This window comes from Geotrypetes seraphini, chromosome 13 (genome assembly GCF_902459505.1).
Source record: "Geotrypetes seraphini chromosome 13, aGeoSer1.1, whole genome shotgun sequence".
NCBI lineage: Eukaryota > Metazoa > Chordata > Amphibia > Gymnophiona > Dermophiidae > Geotrypetes > Geotrypetes seraphini.
The window spans coordinates 23,120,252-23,145,953 of NC_047096.1; the positions used below are offsets into that span (position 1 = coordinate 23,120,252).

At 41.8% G+C, this 25,702-nt stretch overlaps 1 protein-coding gene across 4 annotated transcripts in view; it reads left to right on the forward strand.

Annotated features, from left to right (window-relative positions):
* Positions 1-25,702, forward strand: part of HYOU1 (hypoxia up-regulated 1) — an 80,258-nt gene that overhangs the window by 26,589 nt on the left and 27,967 nt on the right. For all 4 annotated transcript variants that reach the window (XR_004536828.1, XM_033919075.1, XM_033919077.1 and 1 more), the window contains exons 7-20: positions 6,315-6,496; positions 6,924-7,039; positions 14,040-14,226; positions 14,566-14,700; positions 15,025-15,107; positions 15,889-16,021; positions 18,646-18,833; positions 23,004-23,142; positions 23,362-23,422; positions 23,540-23,622; positions 23,815-23,991; positions 24,556-24,743; positions 24,921-25,008; positions 25,176-25,298. Coding sequence is in view for 3 of the 4 variants with exons in the window: in XM_033919075.1 (XP_033774966.1) it covers positions 6,315-6,496; positions 6,924-7,039; positions 14,040-14,226; positions 14,566-14,700; positions 15,025-15,107; positions 15,889-16,021; positions 18,646-18,833; positions 23,004-23,142; positions 23,362-23,422; positions 23,540-23,622; positions 23,815-23,991; positions 24,556-24,743; positions 24,921-25,008; positions 25,176-25,298 (1,883 nt within the window). In the remaining variant the exon portion in view is untranslated. The remainder of the gene's footprint in view (positions 1-6,314; positions 6,497-6,923; positions 7,040-14,039; positions 14,227-14,565; positions 14,701-15,024; positions 15,108-15,888; positions 16,022-18,645; positions 18,834-23,003; positions 23,143-23,361; positions 23,423-23,539; positions 23,623-23,814; positions 23,992-24,555; positions 24,744-24,920; positions 25,009-25,175; positions 25,299-25,702) is intronic.

Sequence of the window (25,702 nt, forward strand, 5' to 3'; positions counted from 1 at the left end):
ATGGCAACCAAGTCCTGTGGTACTGCCAACTGGCTCTCCTGTACAACATTGACATGGATATTCATCCAATCACCATCGCTCTTCTCAACATTTGATGCCTTGACATCGATCATCTCATCGAAAATGCATCGATCTATTTCCTCGAGATATCAACATTCCCCTTCTTCCTCTTGACGTCCTAAGTCCATGAAGCACTGTTCTTAGAGAGAGAGAGCTTCTCATTGTGCCTCCTCTTCTTTTATATCGGTACCAGAGTCGCCATAAGCATTGATCCTCTCAACGCTCACCATCACCAAAGCTTCTTTATGACTCTGACTTAGTCTGATTCGGATGGGGACTATTCTGCTGCAATGGAGGCGTATGATACTCTTTCAGAGAAGTCTCCTCAAACATCTCTATCAAAGACAAATTCTCCTGAAAGAGTCTTTCACTAAATTAATTAGACAATTAGAGATACCTGTTAATCTAGAGGCTGATTCTGCCCACAATGCTGAATATCTTGAGGATTTTGATTATGATGAGCCTCCTAAGGAACTTCTCAAACTACCATTGCATGGTATTCTTAAAGAGACTCCACAAGAATTGGGAAACACCCTTGACTATTATAGTGACTCCCTGAAAACTTGATTCTCTCTACAAAATCACTTCTTCCCAGGTTTCGATAATCCACAACTATAACACCAATCACTACTTGTGGAGTCAACTTTGAAAAAAATCTTTTCCATCAAAAGTCTATACTTCAGTGCCACCAGGGCATGAAGGATACACTATGGATAAATTTGGATGTCGCTTCTATCAAAATTCCATGTTGGTGAGAGGGGTCCTTAATTACAATTTCTATATATCCTGCTATGTAAAGCACCTTGTTAAGAAAGTGCCTTCTTTTGATAAGTATATTCCTTCTCAACATCTCCAGGAATTTCGTACTATCTTTTGTACACTCTCCCTTGCTAGATTTATGGCAAGATCTTCTTATGATGCCTTTGAGTTATCATCCAGAGCTTCAGCTTTGTCAGTGGCGATGAGATGTCTTGCATGGTTGAGAGTCTCAGATATGGACATCAGTCTTCAAGACAGATTAGCTAATATTCCCTTTTTGGGAGATTAGCTTTTTTGAAGACTATTGAAAATGCTAGATAAAAACTCACTGACCATGAAAAGAGCTGGAACACTTTGGTTAAAACAGTCTAAGCCTCCTTCAGCTTCTCAGTCATTTAAGCCGCCTTCCTCATATCAGAGGTGTTATTCAACAAAACCTGCCACATCTTGTATGCCTCAGCAGAAGAAGCAAAAGCAACAATGTCTACAAAAGTCTCAACCAGCAACTCCTCAGAAACCTGCTCAGTCTTTTTAATGGGCTCATGGAGAGCATAGTCACTGTTTCCCCTTCTCAGCCTCTTCCTCAGCCAATCTGAGGTTGATTCCAGTTATATTATCCACAGTTGGGAAATGATAACAAGAGACCTCTGCTTTCTAAAGGTCATTTCCACACTATTCCTCCAGCTCATCCTCCAAAAGAGTCCTCTTTCGACCCTCAGGAGCCATCCCTTCTTCTTTGGGAAATAAGAGTTCTTACTTCAACTGAATGCAAAAGAAAAGGTTCTTCCTGTTCAGAGGAACTGGGGGTTTTTCTCCCGGTACTTTCTCATTCTGAGGAAGACGGGAGGTCTGTCGAATTTTAGACTTCAGGGGCCTGAACAAGTTTCTGGTAAAGGAAAAGTTTTGCATGTTATCCTTGGCAGCTTGATATCCCCTCTTAGATCAGAACAATTGGCTATGCTCTCTGGATCTGAAAGAAGCTTATATGCACATTCCAATTCATCCTACCCACAGGACATTTCTCAGATTTCAGGTAGCCTAGCAACACTTTCAATACAAGGTTCTGCTATTCAGCCTCGCATCCTCACCCCGAGTGTTCACCAAGTGTCTGGTGATAGTGGTTGCTGGTCTTCAGGTTTTTCCTTATCTTGACGATTGGCTCATAAAGGATGCCACTCCTCAAGGGGTGTTGATAGCAACATGATTGACAATTCTCTTGCTTCCAACAGTTGGGGTTCAAAGTCAATTTTCCCAAATCCTGACCACAGACTCGTCAAACTATGCTTGGGGAGCCCATCTAGATGGTCTTTGCACGCAAGGTCTTTGCACTGATCAGCTCAGGAGCAGTCTCTGCACATTAATCTTTTGGAGCTCAGGGCTATACGCAACTTTTCAACATATTATAGCCAATTGAGTTCTCCTGGTGCGTAAGGACAATTGGATGGCAATGTATTATGTAAACAAACAAGGTGGAACAGGTTCCCTCCTTTGCCAAGAAGCTCAATGGATTTGGAATTAGGCGATTCCTCACAACATATTTCTCAAAGCAATTTACATTCAAAGAGAAAAAAATTCTCTCGCAGACAAGCTCAGCAGGTTTTTCCAGCCACACGAATGGATGCTCAACTCGACAGTCTTGCATCAGATATTCTTTCTCTGGGGGAAGCCTCAGATAAACCTGTTTGTCTCCTCTCAATCACAAACAGCCTCAATTTTGTTCTAGACAGTAGTCCCCCTGAAGTTTGAAAACAGTTGCTTTCCTCCTGGTTTGGATGCACAAGTTCCTATATGCATTAACACCAATTCCTCTTATCGCCAAGATGCTAGTCAAGCTCAAATGGGACTCGGCCACCATGATTCTCATAGCTCTTCAGTGGCCCAGACAGCCCTGGTTCTCCCTTCTACTTTAACTCACTGTCAAGGATCCAGTACCCCTGCAAATTTTTTCCTTCTCTTCTCACATAGTCAGGGGTCTCTTCTGCATCCCAATCTTCAGTTATTGTACCTCTTGGGATGATAGTGCCTAACAGTCATCTTTCAGATCCTTTCCGATTTATCCTGGAAGCGTCAAGAAAACAGTCTATGCAACAGTGCTACCAACAGAAATGGATACATTTTTCCATGTGGTGTACTCATCATGATGCTGATTCCACTTCTATATCTTCAGTAATAGATTACCTTCTACATTTATCCAACTTGGATCCTAGTATTCTTCCCACCCACCTTTTCCACCTCCATTAGGCCCCTCCTTGCATCCTTTTCAATCCATCGCACTGCTCCCTCTCCACCACCACATTCAACATTACTCCCTCTCATCCCCATGCATCTCTACCTCACTCCTCTTTCACCACCATGTCCAATAATTCTCTCTCCTCCCCTGTGCCCAACAATTCTCCATCTTCTCATGTGCACCATCTCTTTCCTTATCACTCAGACACCCAATTCTCCCTTTCTGTTCCCTTCCCCATCTCGGCATCCCTCACTCCATCCATTCTTCATCCTATGGTTCATGCCCCCTCCCTCCTTCCTTCTATCCTTTGTCCGAAGTTTGTGCCCCTCCCTGCCATGTCCCAACGCGCCCCTCTCTTGTCTCTCCTCTGAGGGAAGACTTCCGGCTCAGCCGCAGAACACACGTAGGAACTGCTGCCCATAGCTTTGTGCAGAGAAAACTGCAGCTAGAAGGAAGGGAGGCACCTACTTGGGGGACAGGAGAGAGGGAGAAGGGCACGACCTGTAGTTTTTTTACATTTCTGTGGTAGAAACAGTTCCACCAGGTGCAATATACCTTATATACACTGATTCACCGAAACATAATGATTATGAAACTAGCTTCCCTCCTCTTCATATCACACTTAAAAACTGCATGCACAATACATGCATTCCAATACATGCACAAAAGTGTGTACTTGCACACGGACCCATCAATCCCCCCTACCAACACACATGCATTTACATGCAGAGGGCTTAGAAAGAATTCCATGAGACATGCTCTGCTTGGTTTCCCTACTTGTTACATAAGGTACATTCCTAAGCTAGTACAGGCAGGTCCTTCTGCTCTGGGGCAAGAAACTAGACTAGAGCTATGGATGAACCTGTGCGGGCCAAGAGACACTCTACTTAAGCATGGTGAAGGACTGGGAGACCAATAGTGCTGCTAGAACAGAGGTTAATTGATTCCCACTCTTCTTAAGGATTACTGTACTACATTCCATAGATACTGAACTGGTCTGGATAGGCTACTAAAGAAAAAAAAAAACATTTAGGGCTTACCTGTTTTAGGGCCCCTTTACAAAGCCATGGTAGCGATGCTGCCACAGTAAATGCACCAAAGCCCATAGGAATTGGGCTTTTGTGCATTTTGCGACTTTGTAAAAGGGCTCTTAATTTTCTTTTCATTAGTTCCATCAGACCAACCCAAAACCCAACCTATTTTTTATGTTGACTTTTGTCTAGCCATTTGATTATCTGTTTCTATTACAACATATAAGTATTCAAGTTATAGAGTTTTCTATGTCCTGTTAAAGTATTTCCGTTTAAAATACTCTTCCATTTTGTTTTTAGTAGTTACAGTATTGAAAGGTGTATTTTGAAATAAGTTCTCCACTGCTTTGTTAATCGACATACTAAAGTGCTTAAGCTGCACAATGTCTTATAATGCAGAACACTGTGTTCTGTGTCCATCTTTTGATCAGTGAGCTCATCCCACAGATACTAAACTGATCTGGTGGGAATAAAGGAACAAAAATTAGCAGGTAAGTCCTAATTTCTCCTTTGGGCATGGGGTACACCATGGGGAACTGCTACAAAAGTGACACCTAAAAATTTAATTTGAAGGTTGTTCATCAGGACTGATATACGAGCTGCAAGTATGTTGGCTTCAGACCATTCCTTCTTTCTGCCAAAAGCTAGCTTCCACTTTTCACCTCAGTTGTCTCCCTGCCCTCTTTCTGATGGGAGGATCATGGAGAAGGTTTTTGATTCTTCATACCTTGGATGTGCTGAGAGCTTTTACTCTATTACCTAGAGATTACCGATGATTGTCAAATCAGATGAATTGGTTGTGCAGTTTAGAGAGCTGAGAAAAAGTGAAGTAGCAACAAAATCGGCCATAGCATGATGGCATAAGGAGACAATTTTGTAATCTTATATCTTCAAAAGCTAGGTATCCCCTGAACTTGTTTAGGTACACATAACCAGGAGCTTGGCTGCTTCATAAGCAGAATCTAATGCAGACACCTGTAAAGCCAATATATGGCCTTCCCTGTACTACTTTGGCTTATTGTTACTGGCAGGATGTATTTTAGGAAAGATGCCATTTTTGGAGCAAGACTGCTTACAGCAGAGGTTTCGGAATCCCATCCAGTATAAGGGATGCTTTCGTAAATCCCAGTCATTCTGGTCTGATGGACAAAAAAAAATCTTATCTACTAATTTTCTTTCTTTGTGGCCTATGAGGCCAGTCCAGAAACCCACCCTGTTGTTTTTTCTTGTAGAGGTTATTTAGAAGATGCTATCTGCGGGTTTGAACCTCAGTTTTGACCCACTATGTCTTCTGGATGTGAGGGTGGTTGTGGTTGTTTGGGGGGGGGGGTTCACACAGATTCTAAATTCCCTTCCTCTTTCTCTTGTGGGGAAAGAGAAAGGATAGCCTACATTTGCTTTGTTAGAGATAACTGAGCATGTTGTGACTGCACAGTGCCCTATGAAGGGCAAGGCTTACAACTCTTTCTCTCACCATCTGCTGTTTGAGGGACATAACCCATTTATTCTAGACTGGTCTGGTAGGACTCGGAGAGAAAATTAGCAAATAACAAAAGTTAAATTGTTCAAAGTCTAATAGATGTTGGCACTGTAATCTTGAAGTAGGGACTTTAGATCATCTTTTGTTTTATTGTCCCTTTATCTTAGCCTTTTGGAACTCAATTTGGGATCAAGTAAATTTTTTATTGGAAAAGCATGTGGCATTATCTTATGATACAGTACTATTTGGTATGTCTATGAGGAAAAAGAGCCAAATATCATCACATAACAAACTTTTATTGATAATGACAGGAGTTGCCATTCAGCATATCACAAGTAATTGGAAAAATTACAATAGACTCAATTACAATTTCTGGTGGAACTCATTATGTCACATATATAAAATGGAAAGAGCAATAGCTATACAACAAGGAAGCTATAAGAAATTTAATAAAATTTGGGAGCCATTAACTTCTTATTGTAATGAGTAAAACACCATTTTCTATTGTAATATACACCGTCTAATGATTGGGGGAGGTATATTTTACATTTTTCTTATTGGGGAAATAATAGAGGAATGATGGGAGGGGAGGGTGGTAATTTTATGTATTGTAAGATAAATCACAAAGATTGTCAAGTGATGTGTTTAATTGTATTGTTTTATTATTTGTGCACTTGATATAAGATTGAAAACAAATAAAGAATTAAAAAAAAAAAGAAGAAAAATGTGTGTGCTGTTTTTTATACCTTCACAGAACAGCCTGTGAAAGATGTTGTGATCACTGTACCAGTTTACTTTAACCAAGCGGAGAGGCGGGCTGTGATGCAAGCAGCACATTTAGCTGGCCTGAAGGTCCTACAGCTCATCAATGACAACACTGCAGTGGCTTTGAACTATGGTGTCTTCCGGAGGAAGGACATTAATGCTACTGCTCAGGTGTGCTTGGCCAGAATGAAGCTGTAGAGGCTTTTGCGTTTTAGTACATCAGTCAGGAGGACATTTGGGTATCCTGTTATTATAACAGTATGGCTGTGTAGTAATGGAGATTGAGTCCTAGTTACATGAATATATTTTTGGGTTTTTTTTTTAATATGCATTTATATTTAACTGTTATCATATGGGTGGAAATGCTTGTGTAATTTCCTCTGATAAAAAAGGAATCACAATTTCAGTCTTCATTAAACTCTTGATTATTTTATGAAGGGTATTGCATTTCACCTGAGTTTTTTTCAATAAAAAAATTATTGCTTAAGTGCTAGATTCACAGCTTATTAGACTTGGCTAGGCTTGACTTTATTTTACCACAAGCAATGTTTCCCAGGGTTTAGAATGCTATTTTATTAATTTTTTTCTATTTGCTTAGAATATTATGTTTTATGACATGGGAGCCGGAAGCACCACCTGCACTATTGTGACTTACAGTACTGTAAAAACCAAGGATTCTGGGACTCAGCCTCAACTTCAGATCAGAGGAGTTGGGTATGGAGATTTATGGAGCTTTATGAATTATATATGCATGATATTGCTGAAGTGATGGCTGTCTTCATACTCCAGTTGTTTAAAGGAGTGATGCCTGGCAATGGGAGTGAGGGAAGAGAGTGGGAGAAACTCTGGACCATGGGGGAGGAGGGAAGAGAGAAAAAAGAGGGAGATGTCAGGCTATGAGGGAAGGAAGGAAGAGGGAGCAAATGCTGGACTATAAGGGTGGAGGAAGGAAGATGCTGAAAATGGTAGAACCCTGAGGGGGATGAGAGGATAGATATAACAGAGGGTAAAAATATGATAATACGGGGTACATTGAAGATGAAAGGGAATGGAGGGCTGAGGAAAGAATGAGATGAATGGGAGAGAAGATGGAAATTTGATAGCAAGAGGCAGAAAAGCTAAAAAGGCATGATTAATATGTTGGAGGCAGGTGTAATGAGGAATAAATGGGAGAGAGTAGAAAAGACAAATGGTAGCAGCTGCTTGAAGGAGAATTAGCAGATGATAGGAAAGCAGAAAAAAAGAAACTGGAACCAATATGATGGAAAAGTAAAACATCTAGGCGACAAAGGTAGAAGAAAACCATTCTATTTTAAATATTTTAAATGAAATATGAATAGCAAAAATATTGTTTAAATTTTGACAAACTTGCAGAATTTGCTAATTTTGTGCGCAGAATTTTATTTATTTATTTTTTGTGTGTGTGCACAATTCCACCAGTAGCAATTATAGGGATTTCTTTGTTATATAGCAGCCTTCCAGGAGGTGCTTTTTCTCTTTTTTTTTTCCTTCAGGGTCAGTTTTCCTAAATTTGGCTATTCCCTGTTTGCTATCATCCACCAGATTAAGGACTGGTGGATGATAATTAGCAAGTAAGACCACAATCCTCCTTTGCTTTCTTTCCTTGAGTCCTCGCAGAGCAGTCCAGGGTCCCATCTTGTCTTTGTGGTTTAAAGTTCTACATTAACAGGATAGGCCATGGAAATCTACCCCATTCTTTAGCATCCCTCCAGACCGGCACAGAACGGATGGGTTTACGCTCCTCTGCAAGCAGGTGAAGACAAACATTGACTTTTGGCTGTAGTACAAGTGGGCTTTGCAGTCCCTATTACAGTCAGTCTTTTCTCAGTTGCCAGCAGGTGGTAAGCCTGTGCAGACTTTCCTTTGGCTAATTAGGATGTAATTAATGGTCTTTTTTTGTCCCTGTTTGTGGGTGCTGGATTGAGCTTGGGGGACCCTTTAGGGGGGGTCTGTCCGACCTCAAGGGTGCCACACTCGACGGGTCAAGTCCCTCCCTCCATTTTCCTCTACCTCCCCTAATTTTTTGACTTAGAGGTGCCACAGCTGTAAGCCTTGCCACAGTTCAGGCAAAGCATCTGGCTTTGAGAGCATGTGGGGTATGCTCGATTTGTTAGTTAAAGTTGTACTTGGGGGAGGGGGGAACCATCCTGAGGCAGTGCCGGTCTGAAGGGAAGCTTTTAATTAACCTTAATTGAAATTAATTGCTAACCAGCGGTTTTGCTTTCTTTTGTAGTGGTTCACGATGAGCACTCTAAAGGGATAAAAATGCTCATTCTTTAGCGCCCTCCAGACCAGCACATAAACGGATGGGTTTACGCTCCTGTGCCAGCAGGTGGAGACTGAGACACTAACTTTGGCTACAGTACAAGTGTGCTGTGCATTCCCTATTACAATCATTCTTTTCTCAATCGCCAGCAGGTGGAGTTTATTTGTATTTATATACCGCTCTTTGTTATAACATCAGTTCGGTGTACATCTCATCAATGTGGTGTACCTCAATTAAGATTGTGCAGTCGAAGATGGCTGCAGCTTAGGTTGGCTGAGTGAACTGTTCCTGTGGGTTTGCTCTAGAAATTAGATATTTGTTACTTTATTTCCTACCTGAAAAAAATGCCGAAGAGGAGAGGAAGAAGTGTCGCTAATGCCTCGTGGCACTCCAGGACTGCCCTCTTCGGAAATATAGAGGAACTCATGACGCGCATGCAGGGCATGCCGATAGCGTCAGAGACTCCCCTGCTGGAGACGCTGCAGAGAAGTGGAATGCAGCAGTTCTCCCAGGAGCTGGAAACAACTCTCAGTCCTGACATGAGAACACTGCCCCTACATCCCCAGACTACCAGTTCCCTGCGGGTGGAGGAGCTTCCGGGAGTCAGAACGCAACCTCCCCCGGAAGCTGTGGAGATTGTTATGGGGAACGGGGATTCAGGCTCTCTGCTTCTACAAGGGAACCTGAATGTGGACATGGAGGATTCAATAGTATCAGGGGCTGGATTTGTCCAGCCAGAACAGTGACAGGAAGACTTGCCAGTGGGTGAGCAAAAATTCTTACATTTACAATTTCCTCAATTTCAAAAACCCTGAAAAGTAACATTAGATGCCCTGTGGGACCTGGTGGCCAATCTACCTAAAATTATTTCTGCTTAATTAATTAATTAATTAATTAATTAATTTAATTATTTGTTTGTTTTACATTAAACATATCAAGTATATACTTGTACAGAAAGCATAAAAGAAAAATATTTCTATTTAAATATAATTGAGGAAACAAATATAAGCTTAATTTCCAACTCAAGATCCAAAATATGATTAAGCGAGATTAAAGAAATTTTCAAAAAGAAATAAGGCTAGATTAAACTGAACGCAGGAAAATCTCATTTTCTCAAACATGGGACTTTAACTCTTATCTTTTTCTTTTTCCAGTTGTGACCATGAGAGAAACGTAGACAGTTGGAATGGCTCAAAGAAGACAAACTTTTGTGAAGAATAACGCACAATGCATTTACATGGGTAACGTGAATCGAAAGTCACTCCCAAGGGCTAATACTCCAGGTTTTAACAACAAAAGTTCTCTACGGCACCTTTGGGTATCCCTAGCTAAATCTGGATACATTTGTATTTTCAAACCTAAGAATTCCTTTTGTTTATTTTTAAAGAAAAGTCTCAGTAGAAAGCTTTTATCCGGTGTCAAAGCAACTGTCGAGAGCAAAGTTGCAGGAATCACTAGTTCTTTATCGGACAACTCCAACATTGTGGAAACAATGCTCCTCAATTTCAACAAATAAAAGGAAGATTAAAAGAGCATGATAAAGATATTTTTGATTTAAAGAAAATGACTGGTGATTCTAAATCATTAGTAAAAAAATTATAAGAAACAAAGGGCTCTTTTTACTAATCTGTGATAGCGGTTTTAGCGCGCAGAATTGCCGCGCGCTAGACGCCTAACGCCAGCATTGAGTTGGTGTTAGTTCTAGCTGCATAGCGTGGGTTTAGTGCGTGCTAAAATTCTGCGCACGCTAAAAACGCTATCGCAGCTTAGTAAAAGGAGCCCAAAGTCTTCAAAACAAATACAAGAGACACTAATCAAGGACAACACAAACTTAAGAAGAAAACTTGAATCACTTGAAAATGTTTCTAGAAGTAATAACCTTAGATTAATTTCCCTAGGATTGCCACAACAACTCCTAGGGAAATGCTGAAACGTTATTTGATGGAAATATTGGAGGTCCCTGAGGCATCATTGCCTCCATTCACACAGGTTTATTACCTCCCAAGTAAGGTGCAAAACAATCAGCAAAAAGTGATTCAAGATCCATTTAATTTATGAGCCTTGTTAGAAGTCTTAGAGAGGGAAGTAGCTTCTCCTGTTACTTTACTTCTCTCAGTTGCTCTTATGCTAGATAAGACCTGGCTCTTGAGATTGTTTGTTTTTTTAAAAATAAGCAAAAAGAATTTTTGGGACTAAAGTTCAAATGTTTCTAGATTTGGCACGGAACACAGAGGCATAGGAAAGAATTTCTACTGTTGAAACCTGGTGTCTTAGCTTTGGCGGCTACATTCTTTCTTCATTATCCATGTAAATGTATAATACATCATAAATTTGTTTTCTTTGAGCCCTTACAACTGACATTTTTATTGCTGTCGAGACTGTAGAGTGCTCAATGACAGATGCCCTTATCTCTGCTAGCATATTAATGCTTTTTTTAAAAAATAATTCTCTTGTTTCTGCTGTTATTGGATCCTATTTGAGGACTTGAACTGGATTTAAGCTGTGGTTTTTCTTTGTAATTATAGTTGTGTAAAATTTTGTTTTTTCAATCCTTGAATTTTGCTTTCTGTATAAGTTAACTTGATTATGTATATTTGAAAACTGGCCCACCCAAAAACTTAAACTATCCTTCCCCTCACTAAAAGGTATCCTCTATGCAGGAAAATTGGGAAAATCTCTCTTCTTCAGAATCACAGGGCTTTGGAATAAACTTACTACCCCACTGCTTAATCGGGTCTCCTTCCAACTATTCCGTAAGCACCTGAAAACCAGTCTTTTCACAAAAACATAACGCTCTCCTCCCACCAAACTCAATGGGCTATTCTTTTCCTTTATTAAGCTCTTGTAAACCGTGCCGAGCTCTATGTTCTTGGAGAAGATGCGGTATTTAAACTTAAAGTTTAGTTTAGTAAATAATAATAAAAAAAAAAAGATTGTTCAGTCTGCTGAGGTTTGTTTTGGGACTGTTTAATCTGATTTAGGGAATCTTTCTTGTCCCTTTTGCTATCCAGACAGAGTTTGAGGGTCAAGTTCCCCCCGCCCCCAAGTTTTCTGAATTTTGAGGAGCCTCAACTGTACACCTGGTTACCTGTACTGCACAGACTACAGTTTAGAGTGTCTGTGGGGTCTGCTTTCTTGAGACAGCTGTAAGAAAAAAAAAAAAAAAGACAAGAAATAAAAGGAACATAAAGGGGTCCTGAAGCTGCCGTTTTTGTAAGGCGTTGTTGTATGTGGGTGTTTGGCACATTCAGTATGAGCGCTTCAAAAAAGCAGCACAAGTGTGTTTTATGTGGGTGCAGCTGGTGGGTGCACAAAATGTTCCAGCCACCTCGAAGGGGACCTGGCTTCGGGTGTTGACGTGTCTGGATCCCCTTTGTGTGCACACCACTCATCAGCAGCAGACGGTGGTGACGTCCGGGCCTCTACTGCCCAAGCTCGGGTTTCCTCATCTGCCGGCGGTCTGGCCGATTCAAGGTTGTGGACCACTGGGGAGGCTGGGAATTCCCTTATCGCTGTGGCTCCAAACGGTAGCGGCGGGGTCAAGTTTAACTTTGGTGCCACGTATTGCTTCAGCTGACAGTTACAACGGCCCTTGGTTTTGGCGAGAAGCATCCCTTTTGCCCACTGCCTCAGATGACCCTCCTCATGTCTTAGAGAGACAGGAACAGATCTTAAATGTGTCTTCTGCTCCTGCTATGATTTCTGGATTGCGGCCGGGGTTGTTGAGCCCCGATTATATGTTAGCAATGTGCAAGGCTTATTTACAGGTGGCTGGGGGTCCTGCTTTGGTCTCGGGGTCATCATATCCATGAGCGTCAAAGCCAAAACGCCAAGGTTCTTAAGTTGGTGAAGGGTTTATCAGCCCGAGGGACTTGAATGCTCTGGTGCAGTCTTGGCCAACGGACGGCCTGCTGTATGTCTTTCTTCATGGCCACTGGTGGGCAGAGTTCTTTGAATTGTTCGACACATAAGTCTGGGTGATTCTGGTGGCAGTCTCTTGGGCTGAGAGTTCTCTTGTGCCTTGGTGGTTATCTGTAAGGCTGCAGTTTGGTCTTCTCTTCATGTCTTTGTTTGCCACAATCGGGTGGACATTTAGGCACATCGAGACACGATGTTCAGTGAGTGTTTTCTTGTAGTGACTCTTTAAGGGTCCCACCCATGATGGGTATTACTTTGGTATATCCTATCCATTCTGTGCCAGTCTGGAGGGATGCTAAAGAAGGAGAAATTTAGGTTCTTGCCTGCTAATTTTCTTTCTTGGATCCTCCAGTCGGGCACAGACCCCGCTCTGTCATTTTTTATTCAGTGTCTTTTTGCAATGCGTGTGTTATTTCTGCGGTAACTTTGTCTGGGTTGTTGGCGAGTTGGTAAGCAGCGGCGTTTGGTTCGACTGGCTTAGCTGGCGAGCTGTGGGGACATTTTTTAAGGTTCTTGTTCTAATCGGTATCCAACAGTGTTTTCCCTGTCCGATCCAGACAATTACTTGATAATATCCTTCTGGGAGTGAAGTTAGTGTTTTATAGCTCACAGTTCTTAAATTCTTTGTTAGTTCCTGCTTGGCTGTTCAACAGACTTATTGTAGATGGACCTGCCAAGCCCACTTGTACTACAGCCAAAAGTCAATATCTTCACCTGCTGGCAGAAGAGCGTAAATCCATCTGTTCTGAGCCAATCTGGAGGGACTAAAAGAAAGAAAATTAGCAGGTAATAACCTAATTTCTCTTTCCCTGAGGGAAGAGGGTGTCTACATTTGCCTTGTTACAGAATAAAACTGGAAAGGATCTGGATGAACAATAGTTTGTTTTCAAAGGCAAGGCTCATAAGCTTGTAACCTGTCTCCATCTATTGGTAGAGAGACATAACCCATTCATCTAGACTGGTCTGGGAGGACTCAAGGAAATAATATTATCACATATGACCATATTTTTCCCTAAATAAGATATATTTTAACTATCCAGATTTTTTGGGAAAGCTCTGGTAACCCATAGGATGTTCTTCAGAAGTGCAACAGTTTTCAATAGGGGTTGGCCAGTTGCACTCCTTAGGAATGATATTTCTGGTAAATATTGGTCTGGGTCTCCCTGGAGCTGCTGGTATAAAACTAGTCTTAACCTAGAATATTAGCTTCCTGTTTAACATTGTATTGCCTTGGAACACTCATGGAACCATTGATATAACTTCCATTTTGAGTCCATGAGGCCATTTTAATCCCTTGATATCTAGCTGCCAGGAACTATAGGTTAGGAAATCACTAGTGTGGGGACTTGTGCTTTAAGGGGGAGGAAGTTTTCACATGGGAAATGTCCTAAGGCAATATGTACTGCACATAAAATAAACGCTATTTTATGATTCACTCTGATTATGGCTTTGTTTTTTGGTTTGTTTTGGGGTTTGTTTGTTTTTTTTTTTTTGGGGGGGGAATATTAGGTTTGATCGCACGCTGGGAGGACTGGAGATGGAGCTCCGGCTGAGGGATCACCTGGCCAAACTTTTCAATGAGCAGAAGAAGTCTAAGAAAGATGTACGAGAGAACCTTCGTGCAATGGCCAAACTTCTGAAAGAGGCAAACCGTGTGAAAACTATCTTGAGTGCTAATGTGGATCATATGGCTCAGGTACTACAGTGTTGAACCCTGCTATGCTGTTTTATTGCTTCACACTGTGTATAGTAGAATGGCAGCTTTTTGGCTTTCTTGAAATAGGGCAGTTTTCAGATAACAGATAAAACACTTTTTAGCTGTGTAATTCATTGGGAAAATTGCCCCGCTCCCCTACTCAACAAAACATTGAAGTAATAGTCCTTTTTAACGTTTTCATAATATCATCCCGATGACTATTCTTGGAATATATCTGAAATTCCCCAAGGTAAGATGCATGGAAAACTTTGTGGAAAAAATTTTCAGGATCAGCTTTCCTAAATTTGAGTATTCTCTGCTTTTTCTTCCCCTGAATAGATTGAAGGTCTGATGGATGACATTGACTTTAAGGCTAAGGTGTCAAGACAGGAGCTGGAGGACATGTGTGGGGATATGTTTGAGCGTGTAGCTGCCCTAGTACAGGAGGCTCTGAGAAGTGCAGAGATGAACCTGGTGAGTCAATGCATGCTTTGTGTTTATTGCTGATTATTTGAAGATAGGAGGATAGATAAGTGGATGGAAGTCCGAGGCTATTGAGTATGTCAAAAAGATATTGATGAGAATGGAGCCACACAGTATGGTCCAAATTGCTGTCAAAAGCTGAAACAGAATGTAGACCAAACCCATATGTGCTCTGTTCTTTTAAATTTCATATATGCATCCGTTGCTTGCCATTGTGAGATGCATCATTGGTCCAATATGGCAATTCATATGCATCACAATAACAAGATGTGTAGGATTGTGTCCCATCCATAATGCAATTTTTCTTTCTTATAGGATGAAATTGATCAGGTGATCCTTGTGGGAGGTGCAACACGAGTGCCCAAAGTGCAGGAGACTTTGCTAAAGATTGTTGGAAAGTAAGATGTTTCTTGATGGTAAATGTTTGCCTGAATAAGTATGTTGTCTTCTGCAGCTAAGGATTCTAAATTATTTATCCCATAAATAAGATACATGTGATGATCTTAAGGTGACCAAACAGGTTGAAAAGGTGACAGCAAAATCTACAAGGATGCTAGGGTGGGAGCATAGGAAGAGGTATAGCCAGTAGGAAAAAGGAGGTATTGATGCCCCTATATAAGACTCCGGTGAGAACTCATTTAGAATATTGTGTACAATCCTGGAGACCGCACCTTCAAAAAGATATAAAAAGGACGGAGTCGTTCCAGAGAGAAGGTGCTAAAATGGTGCGTGATCTTCATCATAAGGCATATGGGGACAGACTTAAAGATCTTAATATGTATACTTTGGAGTAAGGCAGGAGAGGGGGGAAATACAATAGACATTTAAATATCTATGTGGTGTAAATGCACATGAATCAAGTCTTTCATTTGAAAGGAAGCTCTAGAATGAGAGGGAATAGGATGAAGTTAAGAGGTGATAGGCTCAGGAGTAATCTAAGGAAATATGTTTTTTACAGAAAGGGTGGTAGATACTTGGAACAGTTTCCTGGAAGAGGTGGTGAAGATGGAGACTGTGTCTGAATTCAAGAAAGTATGGGATAGGCACGTGGGATCTCTTAGAGTGGAAGAGATAATGATTACTGCAGATGGGCAGACTGGATGGGCCATTTGGCCTTTGTGTCATGTTTCTATGCTTAATATATTTACTGTCTATCTTGTTTCTCTATTTTTTTTGCAGGGAAGAGCTGGGGAAGAACATCAATGCTGATGAGGCAGCTGCAATGGGTGCAGTGTACCAGGCAGCAGCACTCAGCAAGGCCTTCAAAGTGAAACCTTTCATTATAAGGGATGCAGCTCTTTTTCCCATCCAGGTAAGAACCCTGTAACCCTGAATGGAGGAGGAAGGGGGGTGCAGTGAGCTCACAAGAAAGCAAGCATTGGAATACTAGTGTTAGATGTAGAGATGATCCTCTTCCATGAGTATTGGGAAGCAGCAACAAATAGCTAAAATTTAGGTCTAGATTGCCACTTGGATGAAAAAAATCTTTCATGACAGCTCAATATCCGTTCATAAAGTCCAGTCCAAAATTGGTTTGTTTATAAAGTCCAGCTTTGAATTCTCTTGTATAAGATTAGGAATGTATTTTTTAACATAAATGAATACATGTCCCCCCTCCCCCCCCCCCCGCTTTTTTTTTTTAAAAAAAAAAAAGAAAGCCACACAAGGTTTTTAAGCTCGCAACCTTGGGTGATCTTTGATCTCTCTTTCTCTCTCTTTCTTTCTCTCTCCAGCTCAGATCCAACAAACCGCCAAATCCTATCACTTCCTCTATAATATTACCAAACTCCATCCTCTTTTCTCTGAACACACTACCAAAACCCTTATCCATGCTCTCATCACCTCATGCTTAGACTACTGCAACGTACTTCTCTCAGGCCTCCCGTGCATCTATCAACTCATACTCCGTGAGAGCTGCTATTCTCACATTATCCCTCTTCTCAAGTCACTTCATTGGCTCCCCATCCATTTCCGAATACAGTTTAAACTCCTCTTGCTGACTTACAAGTGCATTCACTCTGTAGCCCCTCAATATCTCTTCTCACTTATTTCCCCCTATGCTCCCCCCACCCCTGTGATCTCCGCTCATCTGCCAAGCCTTTCTTATCTGTACCCTTCCCTTCCACTGGCAACTCCAGATTCTGCCCCTTCTTTCTTGTGGCACCGTATGCCTGGAACAGGCTGCCTGAATAAATACGTCATACTCCATCCCTGGCAGTGTTCAAATCCAAGCTAAAGGCCCACTTTTAGGAAACTGCTTTCAACTTTTAACTCCCATTCACTGCTGTCTGATACCTATACCCATTGTATCATTTCTTCTACCATAATCTACTCAACCCTGAAATGTCCTGTCTAAATTAGATTGTAAGCTCTTCTGAGCAGGGACTGCCTATTGTATGTTAAAAGTTACAACGCTGCACATGCCTTTCAGCGCTATAGAACTAATAAATAGTAGGGATAGTAAACTGTTATAATATAGATACAGGTAATGATGTAAGTTTCATTTTGTGTTGTCTTACAGCACCACTGTTCAGCAGAGGTGAGCATGCAATAAAATGCAAAGCTGCATCTTAGGAAATATTTGTACATTTATAGCTGTGCAATGACTTTTCAAGTGGTGGGAAAGGCAACACAGTGAGTGCAGTGAGACTAGTTTTGTTTTTAGCTGGTGCTGTGATCTATCAGCTCTTTTCCAATTTATGAACAAAACTGTTTTGTGTTTTTTACCAAGACATGCTGTTTGCCGAGTTTGTAACATCCTACTGCAATGTCAAATTAGGGTAAATTCTTACTTGATGATTTTGTTTCCTTGAGATCCACCAGATTAGTTCAGATGCCTAATCCACCAGATTAGGTTTGTGCTGTCCTGTCAGCAAGTGGTGACTGAGCCTACTGAGCTGCAATATTGTCACTTAAGAGCCATGTGCTTGGCCAGGTGGTATTTATCATAACAAAGCAGAAGAGCAAAGGTAATTTAAAGTAGGAACTGTATTATTGCAACACCTTGTTTTGTGATTTACCCTTTAACATTGTTACAAACATTACAAGTTGCACAAAATTCTGCTGTACATGGTGATGGAATAGATGACAGACAGAATTTATTTATCTTGGATTCTTGAGGTTTCAGCACATTAATTTACTTTTCCCTTTTGAATGGATTTGGGCTAAAAAAAAAAAATTTCCCTTAATTTCCTATCTTTTCTGTGTTTAAGCCTAAGGACTTATGGGGTGTTGATCTGTGGAGGCCACTATTACCCCAGGGATGATAGGCCCAGATGGCTGGGTCTTTCTCTCCCCCAACCCTTCCTTTGGTAAGACCACGTTGAACTTTGGCTTGTGGTTCGTGATCAAGAACCTTGAGTGCCCTTTTGGAAAGCTGTCGGTAGCATAGTTCTAAAAAAGGAAAAAAGATCCTCATACTCTGTAACTAAGAGGCTTCCTTCTTCTTTGCTCTGCTTAGCAGTCGTCATCCTTCCTCTTTCTCCTGCCATGTGATTTTACCTCAGGGAAAAGTTCCAAGGCACAATAAAAACCTAACCCCTTAAGAAAAGGCTGGTGGGGGTGAGGGAATGGGACTTGGGCATCCCCAGATATTACACCCCTGTTTGGGGGGGTTTTTTTTGCTTTTTGTTTTAAAAAGCCAGAATCCCAAGCTTTCCCCCCCACCCCCCACCCTCATGTATAATGACAGACCAAAGAAATGAAAATTAGTCCTACCAGATTATCATAAGTTGCACGGGAAGCCTACCACTTGCAGGACACAGAGAAATACCGATGGGCCATGGTTGTGCAGAATTCTTGAATGATGACTTCATAGTTAGTAGTCCATTCTCCATCTGCTGGAGGGACAGCACAAACTCAAGTGTCCAGAATGGTTTAGGGGTGGGGGGGGGGGCGATAAGGAATCTTTGTGTAATCTTTCCATCCTCTGTTCAGGTAGAATTTACACGTGAAGTGGAAGAGGAAGACAAAACTAAGAGCTTGAAGCACAACAAACGCATTCTCTTTCAGCGGATGGCACCATATCCACAGCGCAAGGTTATCACCTTCAATCGCTACACAAATGACTTTGAGTTCAATGTTAACTATGGGGACATGAGCTTCTTGGGGCCAAAGGACATGCGGTGAGTCATTCTTAATGCTCCCTCTAAGGACTTACTTGATGTGAGAAAAATTTTTCCTCATGAGCCAAGGGCTTAGTTGACATGAGTGACAATTTCTGTTACATTATGAACAGTGGTTATCAAGAGACCGGAAGTGAGCAACCATGTAAATTCTGTGAGTGATGCTCAAAAAACGTATGAGCAATTGTTCAAGTGCTTAGCTTAGAGGGAACACAGGTCATTCTTTGTGCGTTTAGGATCAGATGTACTTAAAAGGTTTTTCCCATTTTATGTCTCTAAGAAAAATGACTATTGTAAAGACCATTTTTTTAGCATCCCTCCAGACCATCACAGAAACAGATGGGTTTACATTGCTCTGCCAGCAGGTGAAGACTGTTGGCTGAGTATAAGAGGGATGTGCAGTCTCATTTACAGTCAGTCTGTTCTCAGTTTCCAGCAGGTGGAGGTGGTAAGTCTTTCCTTTGGCTAGTGTAGGGCCTGTTGGATTGAATTAGTGGCCTTCTTGTCCCTGTTTGTGGGTGCCAGATTGAGCTTGGGGGGCCTGTTCGACCTCAGGGGTGCCACACTCAGTAGAGTCCCTCCCCTCATTTCCCCCCACTGCCCCAAAATTTTTTAACCTTGGAGGTGCCTTAGCTACATAAGTCTTGTCACTGTTCAGGCAAGGCATATAGCATTGAGAGCCAGTGGGGTCTGCTCAATTGCTCACTAAAGTTTGTATTTAAAAACAAAACATCCTGAGGCAGTGCTGGTCTGAAAGGAAGTGTTTAGGTTTTTGTTGCTAACCGGCACGTTTGTTTTTGCTCCTAGCAGTTTTCACAATGAGCACTTTTAACAAGCTTTTGCATTGCACAACTGCCCCCATTCAGCCTCCGTTGACGTTGGTTCCTACCCAATCCCTACCCATCTACCATCTTCATCCAAGCAGCTGCGGGTTTGGTGGGATGAGGATCTTTTAATTACAGACACGTTTTTGCCTGATGAGGACTTGGGATCCTTTAGATCCCCAAGATCCTCTCAGTGGAGGGGGGGGGAGGGGAGGATGATGATGGTGTTTGTTTTTATGAGATGCCGGTTGGTGAAGATTCGTCAGTGGTGTGCATTTTTCACCAGGAAGAGCTGCAGGAACTTATTTTTCAGGTTTCTTCGATTTGCGCTTTGAGGAGGAGGCGAAGGACCCACCCTATGCTTCGGGGGATCCGGTTGGCCTCCTGTTCTTTTCCTATGCATCAGGATATTTGGGATGTAGTATGCACACACAATGGAAGACTCTCCAATGCTCCTTTTTGCTTGGCATGGCCCATGGTCAGTCTTGATCCCATTCCTGATGGGATAGGAATACCTTTAAGTCTCCTGTGGTTGATGCACTGGTCTCGGCTATTGCGCATAGACATACTGTACCGGTTGAAGACATTCGGCATTGAGATGGAGTCTCTTCTTAAGCAGAGTTTGGACGTGGCTGCCTTGGCTGTCCAGGTAGGGATTTGTGGCGGTTTGTTAGCCTGGGCTTGTTTCCAGTGGCCTGAGCGGGTCCTGGACTGGGAGTCTGATGACTGGTCCTTGGTGGATCAAGAGATGGCTAAGATTGAGCTTGGTGCTTCTTGTATCTCAGATTCCACATATGATCTTTTGTGAGCATCTGCCAAGTCCATGTCCTTCTGAGTTACCACTCTCTGGACCCTGTGGCTTCGGGGTTTGTCAGCAGATGCGGCCTCGAAGGCTAAGCTCAATAAATTTCCTTTTAGAGGCTCCTTCCTTTTCAGGGAGGCGTTGGATTAGCTTGTTCAGGCCTTGAGTGACTCTAAGGTGGAGGTCTGGCCTTGCCAGGCGTTGTAGAGTGGCGGCGCCCATGGGTGTTTGTGATTTTCATCAGTACCATCCTGACCGGGGTGCGGCTTCTTTTCCTTCCAGAGGACTTTTCAGCACATGCAGTCTTTTTGGGGATCCGGCTGGGGGGGGGTGTCATGACTCCACCGGTGGCTCCTCTTCCACTCATCTGACCCAATGACTCATTGTGGGTCCTTCCAGTTCCGGTAGGAGCTTGATTGTGGAAGTTTTATCGGGGGTCAGTGGGTCCTAGAGGTATTTGGGAGGCTGTGCTCTAGAGTTTTCTGGCCTTTTTCAGATCGTAGGGACCAAGAGTCATCCAGTAACGCAGAAGATGTCTTTTCTCATGGGGTGGGCAGAAGCTCATTTTCTGGACATCTCGGCTTCCCACATAGCAGGAGTCGTGTACTGGATCCCAGAGAGTGGTGTCTTGGCCTGGAAGCCTTCAAGTTGAGTGATCAGGTCTGGTGCTGGCCAGTCATGGACCTCATGGCCACAAGTGTCGACGCCAAAGCGCCGAGGTTCATTAGGCGCCCCATGGATTGCCAAGGGTCTGGTGCAGTCTTGGCCAATGGATGGCCAGCTGTATGTCTTTCTACCATGGGCACTGGTGGGGAGAGTTCTTCGTTGCATTGCTTAGCATGCAGGCCACATAATCATTGGCCCAGGTGCCCATGGCATGCAGATCTGGTTCGTCTTCTCATTGCAAATCCTCTTCCAAGTTTTATTTAAAATTTGATAAAATGCTTATATAATTTCTAAGCGATTTACATTAAAATAAATGATACATACAAAGAAGACATATAGACAATACTTATGTTAATACTAACTTACAAGAAACAAGGAAAAGGGGAGAACTACAATTTTTAAAAGCAAAAAAACATTCAAGGTAAGCACATTAAGGGAGGGAAGGGTTTTTGTCCTTTTAGCGGGTCCTCATAAGGGAGACAGTGTTTCTAAGGCTACGGTTTGCACACTGGATTAAGGAGGCTATCGCTTCGGCATACCTTCTTCAAAAGAAGCCTGTTCAGGATTTTCTCAAAGCTCATTCCACTCGGGGGCAGGCAGCTTCTTGGATATCTGTAAAGCTACGGTTTGGTCTTTTCTTCATTCCTTTGTGCGACACTACCATGAGGACGTTCAGTTGGGACGCAGTGTTTGGTGAGCGTGTTCTTGTGGCTTCCTTTTGGGGGTCCCACCCATGATGGGTACTGCTTTGGTACATCCCATCCGTTTCTGTGCCAGTCTGGAGGGAGGCTTAAAAAGGAGAAATTAAGTTCTTACCTACTAATTTTCTTTCTTTTAGTCCCTCTAGACAGCACAGACCCCGCCCTGTTGTTTTTATTCTGTGTCTTTTCTCAAAGAGTATGTGTGGGGTTTTTTGTTTTTTTTCTGTGACATTTTGTCGATATTGTTGGAGAGTTCAATACGAGCAGTGACTCTTGGTTCATCTGGCTTAGCTGGCGAGCTGTGGGGATGTTTTTGAAGGTTCTTATTCTAATCAATATCCCACAGTGTTTTCCTTGTCAATTCTGGTCAATTACTTGCTATTCTCCTTCTGGGAGTGACGGTGTTTCTAGTTCAGTTATTAAGTTCTTGGATGGTTGCTTCTTTGGCTATTCAGCAGACTGATTGTAGATGGGACTGCACAGTCCTCTTATACTACAGCCAAAAGTCAATATCTGTCTCCACCTGCTGGCAGAGGAGCGTAAACCCATCCATTTCTATGCTGGTCTGGAGGAACTAAAAAAGAAAATTTGGCAGGTAAGAACCTAATTTCTCCTTAGTGATTCTGCCTAAGCCATTTGTGCTTCCACATAGAGAAACCTGGGGCTTGTTCCAAACTCGGGCGTTCTGATCACTGGGTCAGCTAGGGTTGGGAATGTTACAAGGTCAGCATTCACAACTCCTAGGTGGGGAGGAAGTCAGTCATTAATGACTATTTTAGTGGCTTGATTTGGGGCCCCTGACTATGATTAGAGCCCCTGACCAAAGACTGTTAATGTCATGACTTGATTAAGTAAGTTAAACAGATATAAAAATGTGAAAAATCCTTGGAGTAGCTCTGAATGAAGTCTTGTGGGGCTAATTACCAGCTCTCATTCCAATGTGAACTAGAAGCCCAAAAGAGGAGGAAACTGAGTCAAAAATTAAGCAAACTCTTTAGGACACTCCTATTTTACATCTCTTCTAGATGGAGAAGGAAGTTCTAGAATTGTTCATATTGTGGTCTTGCATTTTCACTACTCTGTGTTAAGACTATTTTCCTTCACAGGGGTTAGTGGGTTGTTTACATGTTCTTGTTTGGTTTTTTACAGTCTCATTATTTTATTTTTTTACTTTTAGCGTGTTTGGCTCTTTGAATCTCACCACAGTGAAACTAAATGGTGTTGGGGACAGTTTCCAGAAGCATATAGACTTTGAGTCTAAAGGCATTAAGGCACACTTCAACATGGATGAGAGTGGCATTCTAGGTCTGGACAGGGTAAGTGTAGAGATGTTGTGTGAATGGGGTGACTAACATTCTTCTGGTGGGGAATGAAGCCAGCAATCTAAGTGGTGAAAAGGAGAAGACAGAAAATGTTTTGTATATTTTATCTGTTGCTCTTCCTCAGTGAATGTATTTGTGTCTACATAACACATATTGTTACAACTGGTCTTTTCACTATCATCTCCTGAATTTTCCTTATCTATTTTTTTTCAGGTGGAGTCTGTGTTTGAAACTATCATAGAAGAAAAACCAGAGGAGGAGTCGACTTTAACAAGTAAATATTTTTTGAGTTTTTGGATTTTTTTTTTTTTTTTTTAATTTGAGTATATACTTTGATTTATTGTCCATCATATAATCTAAAAATAAATTGTTTCTGCTGTTTTATCTTCAGAACTTGGAAATACAATTTCTAGCCTCTTTGGAGGTGGAAGCACCCTTCCTGAAGAAAAAGAGAATGCAACAGAAACAGTGCAGGTGAGCAAAGCAGGATTTTTGGGTGAGATCAGATTCTGCACCAGTTGAATGTGAGGAATGTGAGGAAAGCGATGCTGTGGTGGCTGCAGGTATGGTGAAAGGAAGAGGGGGAGGGAGAAAAGCTTTGACAGCTTGGGAGAATCACAGGTTATATTGTGTGTGCAAGAAGTGTGTAAATGTCCTAATGCATAGGAGGAAGAGGAGAGCCAGGCTGAGGCAGGAAGAGAGGAGGAACAAGGAGATGAAGCAGACAAAGAAAAAGCAGAAGCTGTGGATGAGGAAGAGAAACCTGTACAGGATAAGGCAGAGAGTGGATCTGAGACTGATGAGAAGCAGGAGAGAAATGAAGGCGAGAAATTGGAATCACAGGTAAGCAACATGTATCATCTCACAATAAATGAGAAATGCATCTCATAATGAAGTGAATCTGATATGCTTGCAGTTCCTACTCAAATGTTTTAAGCAGGAAGTTTATTCTACCTGTTTCGGTAATGCTCATTATATCATGTTCCCAGTAAGGTCAGCTTGCAGGGTATGAACCCTCCCACTCCATTTGTTCAGGTTCTCAATCTCCGCCAACAGGTCAAGAATGGACTATCCTTGGCTTGTAGCTTAGACCCTGTATTTGGATTATATCAAAAAAGCAGACAAGTAATGCTGAGGGGCTGTGCTCCGAGTCGGTCAAACTTGCTAGTTCCTTTCACAGTTCATATAATCACTCACTAATTTGGTTTGCTTTTAGTACCATAATGCAGGTGTCTTAAAAATGAATTCATGATGAATAGTGTTAAGCTATTGGCTGCAGCCTGTTGTGCTGATAAGTGATATTAAACTCTTGTAGAAAAATTTTAAATTTGGATTACTGAGACACAAACTATTCAGAGTATGGTTGGCTCTAGCATCGTTGCTATTATGTGCTTCTTTTTATCCCAGGAAGGTAATGAAACAAAAGATGTTGGGAAAGAGGATGTTAAAAGCTCAGAAGCTGAGGCAAAAGGAGAAGCTGCTAAAAATCCTAGTGCCCCAAAGAAGCAGAAAGTGGTGGATGAGATCCATGTAGACTTGGTTGTAAATGATGTGCTGGAGCCTCTGGAAGAAGAATTTAAGAATTCCATTAAAAAGTAAATATATATTTTTATGCTGTGTGCCCTTTGACATAAAGTAGACGTAAAATGGCAATGTGATAGAACAGCAGCCCTGGACATGGTGACAAGATTTTGCCAAAGTAAGTGTGGCCAGGGCAATGCTGCTGTGGATTCTCCACTATGAATAATTTCTGGCTTTTTATTTTTGTTTAGGCTGCAGGACTTAACAGATAGAGACCTGGAAAAGCAAGCAAGAGAAAAGGCTGCCAATAGTCTAGAGGCATTCATTTTTGAAACTCAAGTAAGATAAAAAGGGTACAAAGGTGCTATAGGCCAACAGTCTTAGTGTATGCTGTTTGCAGACTGATAGGATTAGGCTTTGATTCTAGTTTCCATGGTAGTTTGGGGGCTGCTTGATTTGATTATTTTTTTTTTTTTTCTTTCTTTTTCTCTGTGACATGCATTCAGGATAAGCTGTACCAAAAAGAATACCAGTTTGTTTCCACTGAAGAGGAGAGGGAAGATATCTCCAGCAAACTTAGCCAGGCTTCCATTTGGCTGGAAGATGAGGGTTTTTCAGCCACAACCAAGGTATAGGCAGATGAGACTGGAGGCAACCCCCCCCCCAAAAAAAAAAAAAAAAAAAAAAACCTTCCCCAATAGGGACATTCACTATGCAACTGCATCTTTTTTCCTGATGAATTCCCCATCTAAAGCCTGATTTTATTGATCATAAAGTTATGTATTATGAAATGGTGGTTAAACATCTTGAGCAAAACAAAAACAAGAGGACAGCCCATGAAACTAATGACCAACAAATTGAAAACAAATCAGACATTTTTTCTTCGTGCTCATGATTAAGTTGTGAAATGTTGCTTGAGGATGTGGTCATGGTGACTAATATAGCGGGCTCAAAAGGGGTTTACATAAGAGCATAAGGATAGCCATACAGGGTCAAGCCAGTGGTCCAACTAGTCCAGTATCCTGTTTCCACA